General features: G+C 56.4%; 3 protein-coding genes across 3 annotated transcripts in view; all 3 read left to right on the top strand.

Annotated features, from left to right (window-relative positions):
- The window catches only part of LOC142601172 (fas-binding factor 1 homolog), a 19,129-nt gene extending 8,542 nt beyond the window's left edge, over nucleotides 1–10,587 (top strand). The window contains exons 8-27 of the mRNA XM_075749755.1: nucleotides 468–601; nucleotides 1,041–1,143; nucleotides 1,254–1,646; nucleotides 2,313–2,390; nucleotides 2,687–2,781; nucleotides 3,498–3,556; nucleotides 4,537–4,581; nucleotides 4,673–4,807; nucleotides 5,009–5,109; nucleotides 5,557–5,763; nucleotides 6,282–6,389; nucleotides 6,700–6,839; nucleotides 7,139–7,257; nucleotides 7,374–7,496; nucleotides 7,895–8,080; nucleotides 8,842–9,018; nucleotides 9,196–9,333; nucleotides 9,429–9,561; nucleotides 9,876–10,051; nucleotides 10,488–10,587. Of these exons, the coding sequence (XP_075605870.1) occupies nucleotides 468–601; nucleotides 1,041–1,143; nucleotides 1,254–1,646; nucleotides 2,313–2,390; nucleotides 2,687–2,781; nucleotides 3,498–3,556; nucleotides 4,537–4,581; nucleotides 4,673–4,807; nucleotides 5,009–5,109; nucleotides 5,557–5,763; nucleotides 6,282–6,389; nucleotides 6,700–6,839; nucleotides 7,139–7,257; nucleotides 7,374–7,496; nucleotides 7,895–8,080; nucleotides 8,842–9,018; nucleotides 9,196–9,333; nucleotides 9,429–9,561; nucleotides 9,876–10,051; nucleotides 10,488–10,571 (2,734 nt within the window). The 3' untranslated portion in view covers nucleotides 10,572–10,587. The remainder of the gene's footprint in view (nucleotides 1–467; nucleotides 602–1,040; nucleotides 1,144–1,253; nucleotides 1,647–2,312; nucleotides 2,391–2,686; nucleotides 2,782–3,497; nucleotides 3,557–4,536; nucleotides 4,582–4,672; nucleotides 4,808–5,008; nucleotides 5,110–5,556; nucleotides 5,764–6,281; nucleotides 6,390–6,699; nucleotides 6,840–7,138; nucleotides 7,258–7,373; nucleotides 7,497–7,894; nucleotides 8,081–8,841; nucleotides 9,019–9,195; nucleotides 9,334–9,428; nucleotides 9,562–9,875; nucleotides 10,052–10,487) is intronic.
- Nucleotides 10,588–10,914: 327 nt separating this feature from the next.
- On the top strand, nucleotides 10,915–13,141 carry LOC142601164 (large ribosomal subunit protein mL38-like). The gene is made up of 6 exons (XM_075749726.1): nucleotides 10,915–11,005; nucleotides 11,088–11,285; nucleotides 11,371–11,579; nucleotides 11,908–11,980; nucleotides 12,535–12,580; nucleotides 12,967–13,141. The coding sequence occupies exons 1-6, from the start codon at nucleotides 10,915–10,917 to the stop codon at nucleotides 13,139–13,141; spliced, it is 792 nt and encodes a 263-aa protein (XP_075605841.1).
- Nucleotides 13,142–16,413: 3,272 nt separating this feature from the next.
- Nucleotides 16,414–18,764, top strand: LOC142601234 (acrosin-like). Its single transcript, XM_075750026.1, has 5 exons — nucleotides 16,414–16,484; nucleotides 16,798–16,998; nucleotides 17,339–17,604; nucleotides 17,887–18,032; nucleotides 18,438–18,764. Exons 1-5 carry the CDS (start codon nucleotides 16,414–16,416, stop codon nucleotides 18,630–18,632), a joined length of 879 nt encoding a protein of 292 aa, XP_075606141.1. The 3' UTR covers nucleotides 18,633–18,764.
- The last annotated feature ends 2,823 nt before the right edge of the window (nucleotides 18,765–21,587 follow it).

The raw sequence follows: 21,587 nt of genomic DNA, 5'->3' as shown, positions 1-21,587 counted from the left end.
GAAGGGCCGGGCCGGGCCTTCCCGGGCCGGGAGAGCCGGGGCCTGCGGCCTCCCCGGGGCGGGTGCCCGGTGTGCTGCGGGCAGGGGGATGCTGCGGCGCTCCAGGTAACGGGATGCCGCCAGTACCGGGACCGGGAGTGCTGCGGGCAGGGGGTGCGGGCTGCTGCGGGGTTCAGGACGCGGCGGGTGCTGGCCGGGGATGCTGGCGGTTAGGAGGGCCCCGGGTGCCATGGCAACGGGATGCAGGGAGGTGGAGCGTTGGGTGCCTAGCTGGTCGGGAACCTGCGGACTCCCTTCATCCTGCGTGCACCCCGAGAGGCGTGTGCACCCCTCGCTTCCAGGGGTCCCAGAAAGGGGCAAGAGCAGCCTTGTTTCACAGACAAGAGCCAGAGCGCCCTGGCAAGGCTGTGTGACAAGGAAGAGCCCTGCCTCTCGGAGAAACCCATCTGCCTCTGTGTCCCCAACAGGGAGAAGCTCCGGCCAGCCCGCTCCAAGCTGGACGAGTTGTTGGGACGAGGCTCCGTGGCCAAAATCCTGGAGCAGCCAGGCATGGGAGAGCGCAGGGAGTTCAAACTGGAGAAGAAGTACCAAAACCAGCCAGGTGAGCTGGGAAGGTCTGCAGCAGTGACCGCATTTGCTTGGGAGAGCGAGATGGATTTCTAATGCCCTTGCAGGGGAAATAGGCGCTCTGTAGTGGTGAGCAGGGTTGCTAACGGGCTCAGTCAGCCCAGGGGGGAAGGTGGCTAATGCAAAAGGGGTTTACTCTGCCCACGAGGCAGCCTGGGAGCCATAACTCAGTTGCCTTCAGACGTGGTTTGATTCCCAACAAAGACACGTTTCCCAGCCACGCTGAGGAGGCACGTTGCTCGTGGGTTTCCAGGGAAGATGTTTCCAGCTGGGATTTCCCAGAGGCAGCAATCCCAGTGGGAATTGTAGCGGAGGAGGAGGAGGAGGAGGAGGAGGAGGAGGAGGAGGAGGGCTGGTGTCTTTGCAGCCGGCTGCCCCTCTGGGTGCTGACTCAAGGCCGCTTGTCTGAACAGAAAAGGAAGAGGGTTGGGACGAGGACAATTTTGTCTTTGGAGCATACCAGCCCACGGTGGCCTCCACACCCGAGGGCCGGCTGAGGAGAAGGCAGTCTGTGAGGTATGGTGCTCTGTGGTGTCTGTTGCTCCAGCCACGCTGCCCCTGCGGTGGAGCTGGCAGGGTCCCTGGGGTCCTCTTGCGGGCAGGTATGCGACTGCCTCTCCTTGCAGCAGGTTTTCAGCCGAGAACAGCAGCGAGCCGAAACCAGAGCCACGCTCCAAACCTCCTCCAGCCAGCAGGAGCCCCGTGCGGACCAGCAAGGCTGCCAGTGACTGGCTGGGTTTGAAAGATGAGGATTTGATAGATTCGGAGCCACTGTCTCCAGCAAAGGCCAGTCCTGCAGGGAGCTACCCCAGCCGTGCCGCAGCTGGGCAGCCTGGCCCCGTCAGCCAGGTCCCGGCCGTGGAGGAGGCAGCAGCTAAACCCAGCCCGGTGGACGAGGAGAACTGGCTGAGCGCTGCCTTGTCTCGCAAGAAAGCCCAAGCGCAGGCGAAGGCCCAGGAGAGAAGTGCCAAGCCCCCTGAGGCCGCAGGTGAAGGGCTGGATCCCTGCTCTCCCGTCAGGTAAAGGCATGGTTTGATGGTCGCGACGTTCCCATCTGCTCCATGTGTAGCTCCAGCAAGACCTCTCAGAAACACTCAACTCGGATTTAAGGAATCCATTTTAAGCACTCTCTTGTTTCAGGTTGGGGCAATAACACGGGGCTTTCTCCCGCTGATCCAGCCCGCAGTTCCATGACACCTCTGGGCTCTCCTTCCAGTTGTGGCCAACGTTGCACACACTGCCCCGGGTCCCACGGAGCTGTCCTGGATCAGCACACCCCGCGGGCTCCCTGTGCTCCTCCTTCCTGCCTTCATTCCCCTTCGCTCCTCCTAGTTCCAAGCAAACCACCCCCTCCAGTTTGGGTTTACACGGACACAAGTTCAGACTTGTGCCATTTGAATGGGACTCGGAAGCGCATTGCAGCCCAACAGCCGCGTCTCGTGGGCAGGGTGTGTTAGCTGGGGCTGCCGCTGCCCGGGGCAAGCGGGTAGATGCAGCAGGGAGGAACGCCGGTGGTGGAGGTTTTGGGGTGGCCTTGCTCCCCCGGCAGCCAAAAGGCTGAATCCTGCTGCAGTTAAGGGGGACACAGGCTTTCACCTGCCAGGCAGGAACTGGTGTTGGGGGACAGGATCTTGTCTTTTATCGCCTCCTCAGCTCTTCCACATAGGATGTTTTTTTGCTTGCAGCCAGCCAGCCACCTCCACAGGAGCACCGCAGCAGGCAGCTGCCCTGCAGGACAAGGCAGCGAGCACAGATGGCACCAGGTAAGGCCTCCTTTGCCTTTCAGTAATCCTCCACGGGTGAGATTTCCTCCAGAAAGCAGCTCCGTGGGTGAGGTTGGGGAATGGGGAGAGCTGGTAGCCAGCAGTGATCACTTTGGTCTGGGACCTCTGTAACTGGGAGGGAAGGCAGCTCTGAAGGATGGTCAGGCTTTTGCCTGTTTGATCACGGTGGAACAGCCAAGCTTTAAACTTAAGGAAATGGCAAGCATGATAATGTCTGTGTCTCTCCCTGAGCTGTGACACTGCTGTGCATCACTTGTGTCCCTGTGCCCACGCAGGCAGCCAGTCCCCTGGCTCAGCACCACGAAACGAGCCTCAGCTCACCCGTCGGAGGCTGCGAAGGGGGATCCCTCCAGAGACGCCAGCACCCTGGGTGCGTTCTGTGTGGTTGTACAGTTTGGGCAGCAGTATGCAGAGGGGGTCCCCTTGCCCTTAAAAAAAACCAAAAAAAAAAGGGGGCAGGAGCCACAGCATCACCCTGGGCTATGTAAATGCTGCCCAGGCTTTGACCGCCCATAGCCGGAGCGAGCTGCCAAGCTGCAGGATCCCACTGTCCCCATTTTGTGGTGGGGACATTGTGCTGGGGCACGCTGAGCTCCACAGTGCTGCCTTTGGGGTATCAGAGGGCTGCAAGGGACTTGCCCTCTCTCTGAGCAATGAGTGGGTGTAAGTTCTTGCTGTCCCTTCTCTCTCCCCCTTCCCTCCTGCTGCCCCCACATTCGTCCCACTAGTGCTGTGCGCTGGAAGACCCCCTCCTGCCCTGGGCTGAGGCTTTGCACCAGTTCAGAGGCCGTTGAAAGTGGCTTAGGGGACCCAGCCTCCTCCCTAGGGAATAGAGAGAGAGGGGGAGCTGGGCTTTGCCCCCAGACTTACTCTGCAGAGCAGAATCCCACCATGATGGGTGGGGTGGGGTGGGTGGGCTAGGGGCGTGGGTACGGACAAATCCATCTGACCCCTCCGTCCCCATCAGCAGCTGCTGGAGCAGAGCAGGACCCTTCTTGCTCTGCCCAGGAGACCCAGGCCCTCATCCTTCTGGGAGGGGATGGTTCCCATTGCCATGTCTGAATCATGGACTTGTTCAATTTTCAGTCCCCGTAGCCTTGTTCCCAGGAGAGCAGGAGACACAGGGCCTTGCCCCGCTTGCTCCGGTAGGTCTGCTGGTCCCGTGTCCCCAGGAGATGCAGGGTTGTGGTGGTGATCACAAGCTCTCCAACTTGCTGGCATCCAACTCTGTCTGTGCTCCCTTGGCAATAGGAAGGATGTGCCCTGCTTTGCATCTCTAGGAGCAAATAGAAGCAAAGTGTTTGCAGAGCCCCAAGATGCCCCAAGTTGTATTTATCAGGCCAAAGCACGGGTGCTGTGGATGCTTTGTAAACCATGTGCGTTTACAGCCCAGCTCCTGACTGGTCTTTGAAGCCTCCATTTCTTACCTAGCTGGGCCTCCTCGCCCTGCCCTCGTGGCGGGACACCCACTGTCTCCCAGAGGAGTCGTCATCTTATTCGTAGAATCCTAGAGTCATAGAATGGTTTGGGTTGGAAGGGACCTTAAAGATCATCTAGTTCCAACCCCCCTGCTGCGGGCAGGGACACCCTCCACTAGACCACATTGCCCAAAGCCTCGTCCAGCCTGGTCTTAAACACTTCCAGGGATGGGGCATCCACAACCTCTCTGGGCAACCTGTGCCAGTGCCTCACCACTCTAACAGTAAAGAATTTCTTTCTAACATCTAATCTAAATCGACCCTCCGTCAGCTTAAACCCCTTAGCCCTTGTCCTGTCACGACACTCCCTGATAAACAGTCCCTCACCATCTTTCCTGTAGGCCCCTTCAGGTACTGGTCAGCCGCAATTAGATCTCCCCAGAGCCGCCTTTTCTCCAGGCTGAACAATCCCAAATCTCTCAGCCTGAGAGTCTGTCCCCAGGGAAGGAAGAGCCCAGCGTGCTCGTGTCTGGGGTAGGGGCTGCTGAGTGTCGCCTGGGGAGAGGGGACCCTGGCCAGCAAGGCGGTTGGGCTGGAGAAGGGTAGAAGAGGGACTGCAGCAGGGTGGGGATGGATCGCTGTTCCCAGGCTCGGAGATGTTCTCCCCAGGGCTTTACCTCCCTGAGAGCGTCCCTGTGTCTCCGCAGGTTACCACACCCAGGGCGCATCTCCAGGCTGCCCCACAGCTGCAGGTGAGGCACACGCCTGCCTTTGGGGGCTGATGGCCACACCACAAAGCCACTGATCCTGAAGGGCCTCGATCTTTTCTCTCCATCCCCATAGGCAGAGTCCCCAGCCCTGGGCTTGCTGCACGAGAGGAGGCTGGGGGCTCCCACGGCCCAGCTCTACGAGGATGCAACGGGCTGTCGGGCAGCGCTGCTTGGTGCCCAGGCCCGTGTAGCAGAGCTGGAGAGCCAGGTGAGCCCCATCGCCTGCTGGATGGGGGACCATGGGTGACCCAGGGGGAGGAGAAGGGGCCATGTCTGCTCCACATAGTATCAGGGCGACAAGGAGGGAGGAGAAACCTCCCTGTCCAGAGATGCCCGCAGCCACGAAGTGTTGCTGTGGGAGCTCTATCCTTGGGGCGGCACAAGGACCTTCTCCCTGGGTGCCCAGCAGGTCCGGACGCTGGAGCTGGAGCGGACGCAGCACAAACTGTTGCTGGAGAGTCTCCAGCAGCGGCACCAGGAGGACCTGGATCTCCTCGAGAGTGCCCACAGGTAGCAGGCTCTCGCCTGCGCTCCCCTCCTGTGTCACATCCTTGCCTACAGCCCTGCCCATCGCCCCTGGGGTGGGATAAGTGAGGCACTTCCCAAATCGATCCCTGGGGCGGGCAGGCACAGAGCCCTGTGGATGTGGACCTGGTAGGGGCAGAGAGGAGCCCCAGGGGTGAGCCAGGGTGGGGGTCTGGTGTCACCAACACTGTCCCAGGGGTGACAAGGAGGAGGGAGCAGTCCCATTGGCAGCACCTCCCCAGTCAGGGCACCGCACTGGGCAGTAGTGTTCAGGGCTCAGACTGTGGAGAGCAAAGCACCTTGTGCCTCAGTTTCCCCCCCACACACAGCGACACCGATCAGCTCCTAAATCCCCGTGTGCGCTTTGCGTGGAGAGTGCCGGGTATTGCCATGAAAGCAACACTTCTTCCTTGCCCTGACCTCTCCGGGCAGGAGCCGAGTGAAGGTGGTGGAGGAGACCTATGGGCAGCGGGAGGAGAGGCTGCGGCGGGAGAAGGAGCAGCTGGCAGCTCAGCTGCTGTCGCAGAGCCGGGATGCCGAGCAGGCGCGGACAGAGCTGATGGAGCAACACCAGCAGCGACTGGCCATGCTGGAGCAGCAGAGCGCGCTGGAGCTGGAGCGGCTGCGAGAGCTGCAAAGGTGAGAGTGGCACGAGCAGCACACACGTGGGGCTAGTTCCTCTTCTTTGGCAAAAGAACCAGGGAACGGGCACGCAGTGAAAGGAGAAGTCGGATTGCAGAAGCACCAGGTTGTGGGCAGCTTGGTGGCATTTGGAATGGGGGTTTGCTTTGTAGGTGGGCACAGGAATTTCTGGCTAGAGACATCATTTCCGAGTGAATGCATTGTATTTTGAAGGCTGATGAATTCAGTGTTTTCTCTCCCCCAAATCCCTTTTATTCAGGTCAGTGAGTCACTGATGTCCACATAGTTTGGGTCAATGAGAAATTGGGTTTTGGTAGAGAAGCTGGTAACCCCCAGATGTGGTCCATCCCAAACGTGGATGCCTGTCAGTGGGCTGCCCTGTGACAGACCACCACACCAGCTCAGCTCCTGGGACCTGGATCTCAGCCCCGTGACTGAGCCTCTTCCGCGGTGCCCGTTAGGGGAGCAGCAGTTTGCAAGGGCCCGTGTCGGACTCCTTCCTCTGCATCCCGCAGGGTGTCTGTCCAGGAGATGCGCAAAGACCATGAAGAGCAGCTCCAGCGGCTGAAGCGGCTCAAAGACCAGGAGATCGATGCGGTGACCAGCGCCGCTTCGCACACCAGGTACCAATGGCTGGCGGCATATTCCCGCTTTGGTCTCTGGCCGTGGTGTTCCCTGTCCAACAGGGAACCAGCCTTGGACCATGGCAACAGCGGCCATTCCCTCTGCCACCCACTGCCTCCAGGGATGCTGAGCTGTTTAATATCTGTCAGTACTCCCCTAAGCATCTTCCTGCTGCTCTGCTATGAGCCAGAGAGGTTTGGGGCAGGGCTGCACAGCCTTTCGCCCCCCGCCCCCCACCATCCTCCTCTCCATCGCGGTGAGATGAAGTGTCCCCCGCAGGGGTGACCCTCCACTCGTTCCTCTCCGCAGATCTCTGAATGGTGTCGCTGAGCAGATGGAGAAGTTCTCCAGCAACCTGCACGACCTCTCACACAAGGTGGAGGCCATGCACCACACCACCTCTCAGGAGTTGGCCATGGGGGCACGGCAGCGGGACAAGCAGCTCAAGGGTACATCTGCTATTCCCCTGTGTCGAAATGTCTGCAGGGTCCCCACCAGGGCTGGGGAGACCCAGAAAACAGGGAGAAGGTTGGGCTTTGAGTCAGCCAGAGGCTGGGAGCCTAGGCTGGCAGAGCCCTGCCTGCCTTGGTCACTGGACATCTCAGGGTCTCCCTCTGACAAGTTGAAGTCCTGGGGGTGTGTAGAAAGTGATGAGCACAAATGCACGCAGCTTTTCCATGACTATGGTGTGGACAGAGGGGGTTTCCCACCTCATGCTGCTCATGGCCCTGCTGCCATCTCTCCCCAGTGCTCCAGGACAGGCTGTCACAGCAGCAGAGGGACATGGAGGAGGAGCGGAGCAGACTCCAGGAGGTGATTGCCAAAATGGAGGCCAGGCTGGGTGAGCAGGCTCGGCTGCTGGAGCAGGTGAGCCCGTGCTGTGTCCTCTGCCCAGGTCAGCCCTCCCATCTGGGTATGGGGCATACGTCCTGCCCACTGGAGGTCCCTGGCCTGGAGCCTGTGGATGATGTCTGTCTCTCTAGGAGCGATGGAGGGCGACAGCAGAACAAGCCAAAGCGGAATCGCTGCAGCACTTGTTGGAGGAGCAGTGGCGAATCATGACCCAGCAGCTCTCCATGGAGCGAGCAGAGCTGGAGAGGGCGAAGGTGAGGTGGGGCAGACGTCTCCAGGTGTCTTTCACACGTCCTGTGAGTCTGACCGGGGCTGCACTGCAGCATGTGGTGGAGGGAAGAGCTGGCTGTTGGGCTGCAGCATCCTTCCTCTGCCTCCTCAATCCTGCACCCGGTCGCACAGGGAATCACAATCAGACCAGCCCTCTGGCACACGGATGCAAGAGGCTGCTGTGTGCCTGCATGATGCATGCTGGTTCCCGAGGAGTGTGGGGCCAGAGTTCTCCATGCAGGGTTCACTCCAGGCGCCATGGGCTTGAACCAACCTCTAGACGTTGTGTGGGGTTTAGTGGCAGAGATGGGTTAAAGGAGAAAAATCCTGTGTCGAATGGCACTTAGTGCTTTCTCCCTCCCTCTCTTGCAATGCTCTCCAGAGTGCTTTGCTGGAGGAGCAGAAGTCAGTGATGCAGAAGTGCTCGGAGGAGCGACGGAAGCTGGCGGCCGAGTGGGCTGAATTTCACGCCCGGCAGCAGTTGAGCAAGGAGCGGATGGAGCGTGACATGGACCGAGCTTTGCAGACGGACTCCCAGAGAGAGGGCACCATCGTGAGCCGGGCCAAGGTACCACAGCGGAGCCCCTTCCTGTGGCCTCCAGCACCGCCTGGCAGGCTCATGGATGGGTCCTGCCCACAGGGGAGATGTTCAGCGCTGCCTTCAGGTGTTTAAGACAGGGCCATCCCTCAAGGTGGTAAGAATCAGGCTGTTCAGGAGCAGCCTCCCTCAGCCTGTTTTAGGTATTGACTGAAGCATCAGTCACCTCTGTCTCTCCCCTTTGCCTGTGAGGAGTTTGGGCAGCCAGACCAGGCGCAGCCGCCTCTGTTTTAAGTCTGGGGAGAGGAAACCCCTGTGGTGGGTTAAGCAAAACGGCCCCATGCCATGAGAATGTGTCCAGAGGCAGTTCTGTTCCCCCGGGGCTGTCCAGAGGGGCTATGTGGCGCAAACACCGCAACAGAGCTGCATTTTTAAGGGCTACTAGAGTGGAAAAGAACCATTCAGCCTGGATATTTCCATTGCTGACATACTGCCATGCCTTGAGCATGTTTTAGGGTGTGCAACACGGTGAGGGGCTCCATCCTTTCCAGGGAAGGCAAGTGTGTGTGTGTGTGTGTGTGTGTGTGTACAACCCCAGTTCTGCCAGGCCCTGGTCCCCAAGGGCGCGTGGATGAGGGCACTGCTTGGGTATCTGGTGGAGGTGTTCTGCACCCCAGACTGGCACACACGAGGAGCTAGATGGGGCAGATCTCTCCCATCCCTTGAGAAGACATGAGAGAGTGTCCAGGCCAGGCCAGGTAATGCACTGGTTTCCCCCGCGCCTGTCCTAGGAGCAGGCAGAGTTGGAGATCCGGGGCCGCGAGCTGAAAGCCAAGGAGGAGCAGCTGGCGAGGGACAGGGAGCTGCTGGAGGAGGCCTGGCAGGAGCTGAGGCTGGAGAAGGAGAAGGTGAACGGGGCCGCGCTGCGCGTCCGGCAGCGAGAGGAGGAGATGAACAGTATGACCAAGGTAAGCAGAGCATCTGCACTGCGGTTCACAGCTGTACGTGGGCTGGCAGCAAAGCCGAGGTTCCCCAAAGTCATGGATCCTAATCCTGTCCTGGGAGGGGAATAGAATAGGGGATGCATAAAGGAGCCCTGCCCCAGGACACCGAGGCTCCCTGTCCTTAGCTGCTCTGCCTTGCAGCTCTCATCCCAGAAGTATGAGGAAGGGGAGCAAGGCCTGCGGGAGGCATGCAGGATGGAGTCTGAGCACCAGACCAGGCTGCAGGTCATGCAGCAGCACTTGGAGCAGCTGAAGCAGCAGGAACAACGTCTGCAGCAGGCAAATACCCCCTCACATTCCCTTCTCGGCCTGGGGCTGCCGTGTCGAGGGTCTGAACCTTTGCAAATGGCTTCTCTCTCCCGGGGACGGGGCAGGAGCGGCTGAGCAGGGCTCACCAGAGGAAACAGCTCGAACAGCTACGAGAAGAGCTGCCCAACAACCCTGTGATGCTGCTGACTGCAGACCAGGCCCTCAGTGCCCCTGTGAGAGGCCTCTCCAGCACGCTGTGTAAGGCTTCCTGCATGCTGCTGATGCGAAGGGACACGCTGGGGACAGCTGCACTTGTATTGCACTTCTCAGGAGGCTTGGGATGTTCCTGGGGGCTGTTTTAGTTCCTCTGTATATAAACCTCTGATGTGAGTTGGTCTCCTCGTCCTCCAAAGGAGTTCAGTGGAGCTGTCTGAGCCAGGGCAGGGCCAGGAGGGGATGGAAGGGAGAGGCAGGTGGGTTAAAGGCCGTTTGCACTGGGAGGTTGGGGAGGACCTTGCTGCAGGGACATGCAGGCAGCAAAAAAAGGGATGCTCTCTTGTCTCCATCTGCAGTTCCTCTAAGGGCGGCAGCACCACACAGTCGGGCTTCTGTTCCAGGCTTTCCGCCTCCTGTCAGGGTGCTCCCTCGGCACAGCCCGGGGTGTAGCAGGGAAACCTTGGCCATGGCTGGCCCTGCCGAGCTCCACGCCAAAGTGCTGCTGCTGCTGCTGAAGCACAGGGCCCAGGAGGTGAGGTGGAGGGAGACCGGGGCTGGAAGGGGCTTTGAACCCGCTGGGTGGGAGCAGGGCTGGGTGAAGCCTGATTTGAGTGTCGACAGTGTTGCCCCTCTCCTCACCCCATCCCTGGGAGAAGCCAGCTCTGCTCGACTCTGGGTTCGTGATGTCCCCAGCCTCTCCCGTCAGCCCCTGCTTCCCTGCTGGGTCCTTCCCCAGGCCAGGATGCTCTTTGAGGCTTTCTCTGTGGGTCTCGCTCCGAGCGTGAGGTTATGGGCTCTGAAGGGGAGCCCATACACCCCAGGGGGGACCACAGGTGGGTACCTGCCCACTGCTTACTACACGAAGGAGCGTTTGGGATACTTCCTTCACTCATGAGCAACACCCTGGACTGCGACCCCGTTTCTGTGGCACCGTCCAGTATCCACCCCATCCATCCCTCTCTTCTCAGGACCACGATTTCTTGGAGGATGAGCAGTTCTTCCTGGAGAGCCTGAAGAAAGCGTCCTACAACACTTCATCACTGTCAGCCTGAGTAGGTGGCATCCCCAGACGCTACCCAAGGGACGGCTGTGTCCGTCCTCGCAGGAGGCTGCTGTGCCCTCCACGTGAGGGAGGAAAACAAGCAATCAATAATCCCAGTTCTCCGCTGAAGAACTCTCGTTCTCTTTAAAACCAATCTCGGAGTGTTCAGAGTGTGAAATCCACCCCCATGGGCTGTGGAAAGCCCTCCCCACGGGTTGTCTGGCCTCCATCCCTTGGGGCAAGTGCCCCTGGCCACCTGGGCTCTCTCGGCCTCCTTTCTTGCTCTCTGTGTAAAACGGGAACTCTCTCCACTTCCAGCTGCGCTCTGCAAGCGGGCAGCCCCGCTAGGGCCGATGCCCAACGAAGACATTGACGTCAGCAACTTGGAAGCGCTGGAAAAATACCGCAGTTTCACTCGCTACTTCAAGCTGGCGGAAAAGGAGAGCAGGAAGCAGAGGTGGTAGAATCAAGTCTCCGATGTCTTGAGGTTTGTGTCTCTTTCACTCACTCTTTAACACTTTTGCAGGGCTCTTGGTTTGGGTATGTTGGGTATTGGCGTTTTTTACATACGTGATTTTTTCACCCCTCTCTGAAGAGCCAAAGACAGACATCAGCTTACTGCGCGATAAGCTGCCACGGGCAAAGGAAATCAAGGAAAGAAAAAAGATGCTGAGAGAGAACCGCCAGAATGCCGAGATGGAAAGAGCAGCACGGCTCCGGACTGGTCCGTGCCCCACCACCTCCTCTCCCTGCCCTGGCCGCTCTGGGTCCCCAGCCACCTCCTGCAGCGTTTCTCTCTCTCTCTGCAGTGCTGATCCCCCTTGGTGAAGTCAGAGCTGAGTGGGAGAAGACCAGCGGCCCATTCCACAAGCAGCGTGTGGCGGAGCACTGCGGGATATTTCGTGACTTGTTCAAGGGGGCCACGTTCACCCCCTGGGTTACCTTGAGGGTGGAGTACAGCCAAGAGGATGAAGACCTCGTGCCGGTCTACGATGGGAACATGGTGACTCCATCAGAGGTGCGTGAGGGGAGCTGGGAACACCCTTGACCCCATTGGAAGCCTGTGTGTTTCTGTCAGATGCTTCCAATGGGCATTGACCGTTCTGGGGGGTTTCTTGAGCAGGGTGTTTCCTCTGTGATGAACAAAATAGGTTTCTTGGACGTGATAAAGACAGAGCTTTGCAACAGGATCATTCTCTGCTAGCAGGCTGATGTTTGTTAACGCTCTGGGGGCTCTCCAGGTGGAGCTGGATTACTTGGTGGCGTGGCCGTGCCCATGTTCTTTGCCTTGGAAATCATGACCTGTTGTTTGAGTGATTTACGTTCTCTTTGTGTTGCTCATTTAGGCTTCCAGTCCCCCTGCAGTGTCATATGAGGCAGATGAAGGCTCTCTCTGGACTTTGTGGCTGACAAATCCAGGTGAGTAGCAGGTTCTTTAAAAAGACCACGTTTAAACTGGGGTTGTTTCACTCTGCTTTTGGTTAACTCCTGTTTCTTTTGGCTGCACAGGCAGAGATGATGGGCTATCTTCTAAGTACGGATGTATTATGCATGCAGGAAAGATTGTAGCCTCACCAAATCTCGAGTAGTTGAGAGATGGGACAGTGATGCAACAGGACCTATGTCAGAGTGTAGTGGAAGCAATTCCCTGATGCCCATCTTTTGCTTATCCCCAAACTCCTCTCTCCCTCAGCAGTCCGCCTGGGAGGTCGGTTAGCTGACACTTCACTCTGGGAAACCAGGACACAGTGAAGCGGCTGACCAAGAAGTCCTTTTAATCTCAGAATTACATCTGTAGAGTTCTTTGTTCCTTGTTTTAAGCTCAGCCTGAGAAGAATGAGTTACTTTTCTGCTAGGAAAGGACTGTTGGGAGGTCTTGAGCTGCCCCCTCCGTTCCAAGCGGGTCTGGGCCTTCTCACTTTGGGGTTGATGCCAACACCAGGTTGTCACAAAGTTGTTTTTCTCCGTTGCAGATGGGCATTTACGAGACGCGAACTCGGAGTACCTCCACTGGCTGGTGTGAGTACTGCACATCAGAGCTGTGCGCTGCTTGGCTCGGGGAAAAGCCCAGGCGGAGAGGGCAGGAACTCCTCCAACAGAGCTTGGGAAAGAACTGTTTGCTACGGCAACAAACCGTGGCTTTCTCTGGTGCTCCTGCCATTAGCGTCTTTACCCCTGTGTTCTGGATGCAGTAGTTCCAGGCGTTGCTGCTGCTGTTCGGCATTCAAAACGCTGGGCGTGATTTTTCTTCCAGTGAAAGCAGCCTCTACTACCCGTTTGCTTGTCAAACGGGCATAAGTCACGTCGAAGTGCAGCACAGAGTGATTCGCAGTCCTGGGTGAGTCTGCTGGTCCTGATGTGGGGAAGTGAGTGATCCGTAGTGAAGTCAATTTCTTTGTGTTCAGGACGAACATCCCAGGCAACGACATCAAGTCGGGCAAGGAGATCTGTCATTACGTGCCCCCCTTCCCTGCCATGGGAACCGGCTGCCATCGCTTCGTCTTTCTCCTCTTCAAGCAAGACTGCCCCATAGATTTCAGCGAGGATGTTGGGCCCGTTGTCACCGAAATCCGGGAATAAACCTCGTAACACCAATGTAGCGTTCAAAGGCAGGCATTCTTTATTGCAGCGCTGGATGCACGGGGGATAGCTCCACCCAACGTGCATGCCAGGTGATCACCAACACACAGGTTATGTGGGATCAAAACATACATAGTCATCATCTTTCTCAGAAAAGGCAGTCCTATGATAATCATGTCTTAGAATCCATTTCCATATTCTCCTCCCTGTCACGCATGCTCAGTGATTTGAGTCGGTGGTCCTCAAGGGTCTCTGGTGGTCGTCAGTGGTCTCGCACCCGTGTCCGCTGGGTGACCCTCTTCGTGTGGGCATGCGCAGTACCCTTGCTGTGGATGCACCTGTCCATAACGACTTCATAAGATTAATATCTCCAAACCTATTGTTCAGTTTGGTAGAGACTGTACATGGAACAGAGCAGCATTGTACCTTGCCATGGTCAGTTAGCTTCATTACGTATTACCTCGGTTACAAACTAATTATCCTCAACCGGATTCTATAGTTTTTGTTTCACGGCCCCCTATCCTACGGTTACACCGTGCCATGGTAATTCAGGCTCTCACTGGGCAGTTTCACACTCGCTTGGTAGGGCTGTTCCTGCTTGTTATGCCGGCATGCTCCTTACTGCTGTAGGAGAGCAGTTCCTTTTAATCTGCAGGGTTCAGGGCTGCTTTGAGTTTGTGCGTCACCTGTGTGGCAGCTGTCCCTGCCTCTGCTGCTCACAACCGCAGGAAGAATAAAACTGGCAGAGAGCAGAGCTGTCTGTGGCACATTGCTCAGTGTTCCGGCTCTCAAGACACCCAAGTAGGGCACCAGAGACCAATGGCACTCACACACAAAGAGAATCAGGGTATATTCAGGCTGCACGGTCCTGGCCATGAGGAGGGGCGCAGCTCAGTCACAGGAACAAGGAGCAGATCATGCATTGGGTCCACTTCAGAGCAGCGTCTACCTCTTGCCTCACTTCAGGTCACTGGACTCTCACCTGGCAATGCCATGCCACATCCCTTTTGCCCCAGCCAACCAACGCCTCATTCCAGTTCCCCCGCATCATGGCCTTGCTGTGGTGGGTGACAGGAGTGATGCATGAGCTGGCATCCTGCCAACCCTGACTGCCCTGGCTGGAGCAGTCTTCCCAAAGTTGCCCTGGATGGCTATGACCTGAGTCCAGTGCTGTTTGGGTCAGGGAAGGTGAGTCCTGCGGGCTGGTTCGGCTGGCATTGTGCGTGAAGGCTGGGTGTAGGGCTGGAGCTGTGTGCCTGATGAGTAGAACCAGCTGGAGGTCAGGGGGGGATCCAGGAGTGGGGGCCTTTTGTCTGGCCTGGGTCATGCCATGGAGTTTCTGGGCTTCCCCAGGCTGCTCTGCTCTAACACCTGCAACATGTTGCCAAGCTAAACCCCCATGACTGCAGTGAATGGACAGAGCCCCAGTGGCTTTGAGGAGGGAGCAAACAGGATGCTGCTGCTCGTCAGCTTCCCCCCCGCTCTGGCTAGCAGCCAGGCCTCTGGACCCACCCTGCAGCAGGTACAGAGTGGGGCCACACAAAAAGGATTTGGAGTCGCTCTCAAAAAGAAAGGCGGCTGTACTGTGGTGATTAGGTGCAGGGCTCAGTCAAACAAGCAAACCAACCAGCAGTTTGCTTATGTGCGACTGGCTCTTTGACCGCCCCCCCCTTCTCTCCGTTTTCCATGCTTATACATCCCCCCTCACCTTCCTTGGCTCATCCCTTTCTCCACCCTTGTCTCCTCCCAAACAAGGGACTTGCCTACAGTTATTTTTCCCCCTTGCTCCCAGGTTTCCACATCTGTGAACAGATTTGGTGTTTCAGGTGCTGTTAGCTAGGTCACCTTGGACTTCCATGGCATTACTGATGTGATTTCTGGGGTACTGCTGTCCGTGCCAGATTCCTCTCCCCAAAATGACCCCAACTCTTCCTTCAATTAGCTGTGAAGTGTGGCCACTTCTCACATCATTCCCCCTTGACCACTTGCAAAATCTGGTGCTGCAATAGCAGAGTGTCCACAGAAAACAAGTTGCCTTCTCCAAGGCTGCCTTTTGCCTGATCTAAGTAGATACGGAGCATCGCCTTCAGGTCAGTTTTCAAAAAACAAAGCAGCCTGGAGTGCAGTTTGGGGCCCAGTTTTGGTGCCGATGAAGCCATGCTACACCTCAGGGGCCTGGAGAGCAGCATTCTACTTTCAGACAGAGCCTGCCCTGTCATTGTAGGGACCAGGCTGCACACTCAGCTGTATGCCTTACATCTATCCACACAAGCCAGGATGGCAGCGGGAAGCTCTCGCACCTTTCACGAGCTTTGAGGCTGCCATTCTTCAAGCCACTGCTCTCTACCCTCCAGGGACCTAGCTCTGCTCAGCAAATGCAGCACACGTGGCTGACCCCTGCTTTTCTGCCATGACTGCCCTGCACTCCAGCATGTGAGCAAGGCTTCTGCATGTAGCTGTGGAAGGCAGACTGATGAGATGAGGCTGATACAGAATTTACCAAAGCTGTGCAAAATGACATGTGGGGCGGAGAGCAGGAGCATCCTTCTCTGTCTAGAGCTTAAAATTGCATGTCCTTGGCCACACATACCAGGTGCCACGACTGCCCTTGTCAGCATTGGCCCAGAACAGCAGTATAACTCATAGACAGCAAGGACGTGAAGCCTGCCAGAGGGTGTTGCTGTGGTTGAAACAGCCAGTGTGGACTGTGCTGCATTTGTGTTTCACCGTGCTTTGTGCAGGAAGGATGACACTGCTTGGATGTGCTTGGCTTGTTCGGTTTGCACATCACTGCTTGCCTGTAACTGTGACTGTAACCAGATTTGCTCTACAACACCCAAACACGTGCATACTGCCTGCAGTAGTTATGCTCTCTGGTGCAGGATTTTTGGGAAGCACCTGGTGGCAAATGGCTGCAGAGGGATGGGTGGCAATGAACTTCCCAAAGAAGCTGCAATGCCACACTTTGTTTTCTCCTGCTAGTGCACGGACCCAGGTGTTGCTGCCTGCCACGGGGCCTGCACACCCTCATCCCGCAAGCAGAGCATTCAGCGGGGGTCTGTCGGGGGTGTCCGATCCCAGCTTCTGCCTCCCCTCCTGCTTGGAACCCCCCCACGTTGCCCCTCCCCAGCACCCAGAACCAGTGGCTCTGTGACATCAGACCCGGGGCCAAGGGCACCGCAGCAACGTGAGCACTGTGGGCACTACGTCAGCTACTGCACTGGTGGTGACGAGCCCTCAGTTCTTGTGGTTGCCACGTACTGCTGGCAAGGATGACTTTGCTCCCCCTCCTCATCCTGCTGGCCGCATGCTGGCCAGCGCACGGCACGTGGGACAACTGTGGGTAAGTGGCCCGAGGCTCTGGGAGGGAGCTTTGGCAACCCTGATGGGATACGCTGGCAGGTGCCCGCTTCTTCCCGTGACCACACCACACCTTCCCGAACCCCATGTGGGAGCCTCAGTTCCTTGCCAGCACCCAGGCTGCTGGCACAACTCATCTACGGGGCTAAAGCAGAAACGGGCAGACAGACGCATGCCCCATGGGGTTCCCTGCCCCCGTTGTCCATACAGTGCCTCGTGGAGAGGGAAGACGGCTGACCTTCAGCCTGAACAGCAGCAAGCCATCAAGCAGGACAGTAATGAGTTTCTGGTTACAGAGGGACCTGCGGGCTCCGGCCCATGGCGTCTTACTACGGCATGTCACGCGTCGTGGCTGGCAGAGATGCCCAGCCAGGGGCCTGGCCCTGGATCGTCAGCATCCAGAATCCCTGGAAAATAGGCACGGGCCATGTATGCGGAGGGTCCCTCATCAGCCCAGAGTGGGTCCTCACAGCAGCCCACTGCTTCATCGAGGCCAGGTAAGGAGGAGCAGGGAACGGGAATAGCCCCACAACACTACTAGCTGCCCTGTCTGCAGCACCATGTGTTACTCCCATCCTGTTTCCTTGCAGTACGCCCAGTGCCTGGGCACTGCCGAGCCCAGCTGAGAGGCTGCTCAGGAGAAGGCTGGGCTCATCCCACGGCTTCCGAGCAGCCTCCAGCTCCACATTCCTTGTGCCTAAGGCGTGCTAGGGCACTCGCACACCCTCCGTAGTGCCGCTTTCCTCTCTCCCTTCTGTAGCAGATGGCAGGGAACTGCTGGGCTGCTGCAGCACGTGGCTCCGCTCCCTCTGACCCCTCTCTCCATCTGCCTTCCAGGTATGTCACGATGTGGCGTGTGGTGATCGGTGCCACACAGTTGACTCGGCTGGGTCCTGAGGTCCAAGTGCGCACTATTAAGCGGCTACTGGTTCATGAACGCTCTAGTAATATCACACAGAGGAACGACATTGCGTTGCTGGAATTGGACCAGCCCATCCAGTGCAGTGATTACATACAGCCTGCCTGCGTGCCCGATGCCTTGCTGAGAGTGTCAGAGCTGACAACTTGCTACATCAGTGGTTGGGGCTCCACGAAAGCAAGATGTGAGTTCCCCAAAAGTACTCGCATCCTGAGTGCAAGCTTGGCATGCTGGGGAGGTGGGTTGGGCTTCCTGACAGCAGAGGCGAAATTTTGCCGCACTCAGGCTGCAGGGACATATGCCTATGGAGAGGTGGGCTTGACCCATTACCCAAAGCAAGACAGAAGGGAAACACGGGTACAATGCCTTCAAGATGCAAAGCCAAGACCTAGCAAAGGGGTTCACCCGGACAGGGAGGAGAACTGGCAACGAGCTGCTGGGTGTTAATTCCTTTTTGTGCTTGCAGCTGGAGTATCAACTGATATCCTGCAGGAGGCCAAGGTCCACCTCATTGATATCAACCTCTGTAACAGCAGCCGGTGGTACAGAGGGGCCATCCACACCCACAACTTGTGTGCTGGCTATCTGCGGGGTGGCATCGACACCTGCCAGGTAGGAGCGTGCTACAAGTCAACCCCCCAGCACCACAGGCAGCCCTGTCACAACCGCCGAAACATGCCCGACGTGTGCTTTGCCTGGCAAGTCACCCTCCCACCTCTGGGTCCCCAGCGCTCTTGGGGCTCGCCTCCCCTTCCCCATCTGCAGGTCCTTGCCCAGTGCCCCCCTTGTCCCAGTGGCCGTCTTCCGCACAGCCAGGATGACTGTGCAGAGATGAGGGAGAGCCCTACCTTACAGGCCCATGACCCCTTTCCAGACAAGGTTCTGTAGGCTCCAGCACCTGAGGTGAGCCTTTCTGCACAGTGAATACAGCTCTGGCAGGTGCTGGGAGAGAGGAGCCAGCCATGGTGCTGACAATGGCCACCCAACATCACCTTAATCCTCTCTCCTCCCCTGCAGGGTGACAGCGGTGGGCCTCTTGTGTGCAAAGCTAACAATGCTGACTACTTCTGGCTTGTTGGCGTGACCAGCTGGGGGAGAGGCTGTGCAAGAGCAAAACAGCCCGGAGTCTACACCTCCACTCAACACTTTTATGACTGGATCCTGGTACAGATGGGACTGCACCCAGCAATGAGGGCTGCTCCAACACCATAGCCAGTCTTCACCTCAACCCCCTTTCAGAGGCCAAGGCCAACACCAACGCAATCAGGCAGGTTTCCGCCCTGCCCATTTCCACTCCAGAAGCTGGTGGAATTCTTTAATCTGCTGCAGGAGCTCCTGCAATTCATAAGGGGAAAAAAAGCTTGAGCAGCAGGATCAACAGGATCCAGTGCGGGCTGCAGCGTATCACACCACTTCCTTCTGGGGCAATGCCTGCTGATCCAAAGGCAGCCTCAGTGTCAAAGGCCTGCTCTGTCCTGCCCACGCCCCTCTGAGTGCACACAAATGCTGAAGTTGCCTGAGTTCTTGAAATAAAGTTGCCAATTTTCACAGCTAACCCTGCTTCAGTTCAGTCTCCTGTGCGAGGCAAGGCCTTCCATGCTCTGCACCTGCAAAATGCGGCCACAGTCAAGTAGAGCACAAAGGGGAAGAGTCACTCAAAAGGGCTGAAATCGTGCCTGGTCAGAGAGGAGGGTGAAGGTGCAGTGGAATAAGGGAATACAAGTCATAGAGGGCTAGAGTTTTTGGGGACAGCAGTTGGAAACATGAAATGTCTTAGGCCACATACTGGTGGGATCCCTGCATGTATGTGTACAATGCACCAGCGAATGTGAACGTGGACTATCTCATGACCCAGGAGACACAGATCTAGAAAGACACAAAGTTTGTACCAATGACTGGGTAGAGAGCTTGACATCCAGTCACATTACAGGGACTTAATTAATTTCCATACTCTTATTTGAGGAAGCTATGAACATGCTGTGCTTATGAATGAGTGAAGGTGTGTTTACATTTCACTAGTAAACCCCCAGTCCTGATCATCTTGAAAGGACTGCATTCATGTTTATGTAAGTGGTGGTTATGTATACATGGGTGCTTTTAAAGGCATTGCTCTACGGCAATTTGTTTTGCCGTTCACACTATTTGTGTAAGTCTGTGTGTGTTTGTCTCTCTGGCGCTTCGGAATGAAGTGTAAGTTGTTTGAACACACGCATGGGAACAGCAGCAGCCATATCCATCAGGCTGGGATAGGACAAGCCTCGTGCAGAGACAGATGGGTCCCTGGCCCAGACCTATGGCCTCTCCAGTAGCTGTCCGCCCAGCCCAGTGTCTCCCATACCTGGCCCAGACTGGTGACCTTTCCAGTACCTGGTTCCCAAAAGTTAAGCCACTTGCTAGCTGATGCTGGCTTGGTGTCTGTTAGCAATGGTGCAGGCTGTGAGGAGCTGCAGCCCTTTCTCCCGTTGCTGCTGCTTGGACCTCTGTGCCCCGAGAGGCAGAAGTGCCATTGAATAAACAAGAAGCCAGGACAGGCTGTGATGATGGGCATCCCCCAGCGAGTCGTATTCTAGGCAGAGGCCCCCACTTGGTCTGTTAGGTGACCCCAAGGGCTCTCCTGCCTGCACCCCTGGGGGGGTCCCTCACCCTGGAGCTGGGCCTTGGGCTGAGCGATGGCCTCACGAGGAGCGGGGCCGGGCTGTTCCCCTGCCACTGTGTTACTGGGGTGCCTCTGCCCACCCGTGCTTCCCCGCTGCCTTTGGTTTATGCAGATTAGGCTTTAATCACATAACCCAACCTTATAGGCAGTTCCCAGGCATGCCTATACATTTTGTAGGACGATGTATAAGCCGTAGGCATCCAGCTGTAGGAATACTATGAGTGCGTTTGCAGGTGAGATTATTTCTTGGTCTAGGGGTTTTTTTTCTAGTTGTCTCAGTGGCGAATGCTGAAAGTATTGGTTTAAGTCTTTATATACTCCTGTGTGTGAGTGTGCACAAAAACTGCCTTCAAATAAATGTAGGGCTCTGACAAATTAAAAATAAGTTGAAAGGCTTTCTGTTACAATTTCTTTCTTAAACCTTTGAGAGGAAGAATGTGAAAAGTGACTCTGACAGACCAGACTGCCTGTCATTAAGCTTTAGGTCTTGTTACATCCATCTACGCTGGATCTGAGAACTATAAAATATCTGTAGGGGTTTCATCTCAGATGCCCCAACGTAAAGCCAGATATGGGAAAGCATATCATGAGGCCTCGCTCCACCAGCTTAGAGAACTGCAGGAAGCGAGGCGCTCTTTAAAACAAGCGATGAAGGAAAGGTGATTGCAATCCTCGTCATCAAAAGGCCTGTCTTATCACGACCAGTTGTGCGGTGAACGTTGGGGATGACTTGTTCAAGGTTGTCTGAAGAGAAGACCGTCAGGATCACCCAGCTCTGTGGCTCAGGGCTGACTCTCCAGCAGCGGGTGGCCACAGCCCTCGCTGTGTGGCACTGCAAGGGCATTGCGTGCACGTCATTGCTCTTCTGTAGCCGCGTTCTTCACGCTTCTGTTATCATCTCCATCAGCTACTAATGGAAGTACCTCTTGGTAAAGTTAGTGCCAAGAAGTGAATCTGGTCTGTTTTCTGCCCTTTTCGGTGTGAGACAGTTTGGCGTACTCCTAATGAAACTTTGGGTTGGCTGAACAAACTGAACAAGCCCCCTCTCACGGGTATAGCTTTCCCCCTCACATAGGAAAGGTGATAGTACTCATCCTCTTTGCAGAAATGCCAATGTGAACAAGATCAACAGCCATAAAAAAGTGTATCTTGAGTTCCCTTTGGTTTCCCGGGGATAAATACCATCCTCTTGAAGGAAATCTTTTCATGTGCCTCTGAACGCAGTTATAAATGGAACAGAGAGAGGAAGAGAAGCTCTCCTCACTAGATTTTAATCCCAGAACATGCAAAGTCAAGCTTGACTGCTCCTCTGAACCAACTTTTGAAATAAAAGATTTGGGGTTTTTTTGAATAAAACACTAAGTTTGTATGAAAGACTTTGCCGCAATAATGTTTTGAAAGGATATTAAGCTCAAGTTGTCCACAAGAAGAGTGTGGCAGAGGGGAGCTTTAGCTTTGAAAGTTGGGGTTTTTTTCTGAGAGCTCCTTCTTGGTGTGCGAGTTACCTGCTG

This window comes from Balearica regulorum, chromosome 3 (assembly GCF_011004875.1).
Source record: "Balearica regulorum gibbericeps isolate bBalReg1 chromosome 3, bBalReg1.pri, whole genome shotgun sequence".
Classification (NCBI taxonomy): Eukaryota; Metazoa; Chordata; class Aves; order Gruiformes; family Gruidae; genus Balearica; species Balearica regulorum.
Note: the sequence above shows the minus strand (reverse complement) of the source record. Positions and strands in the feature narration are given on the sequence as shown.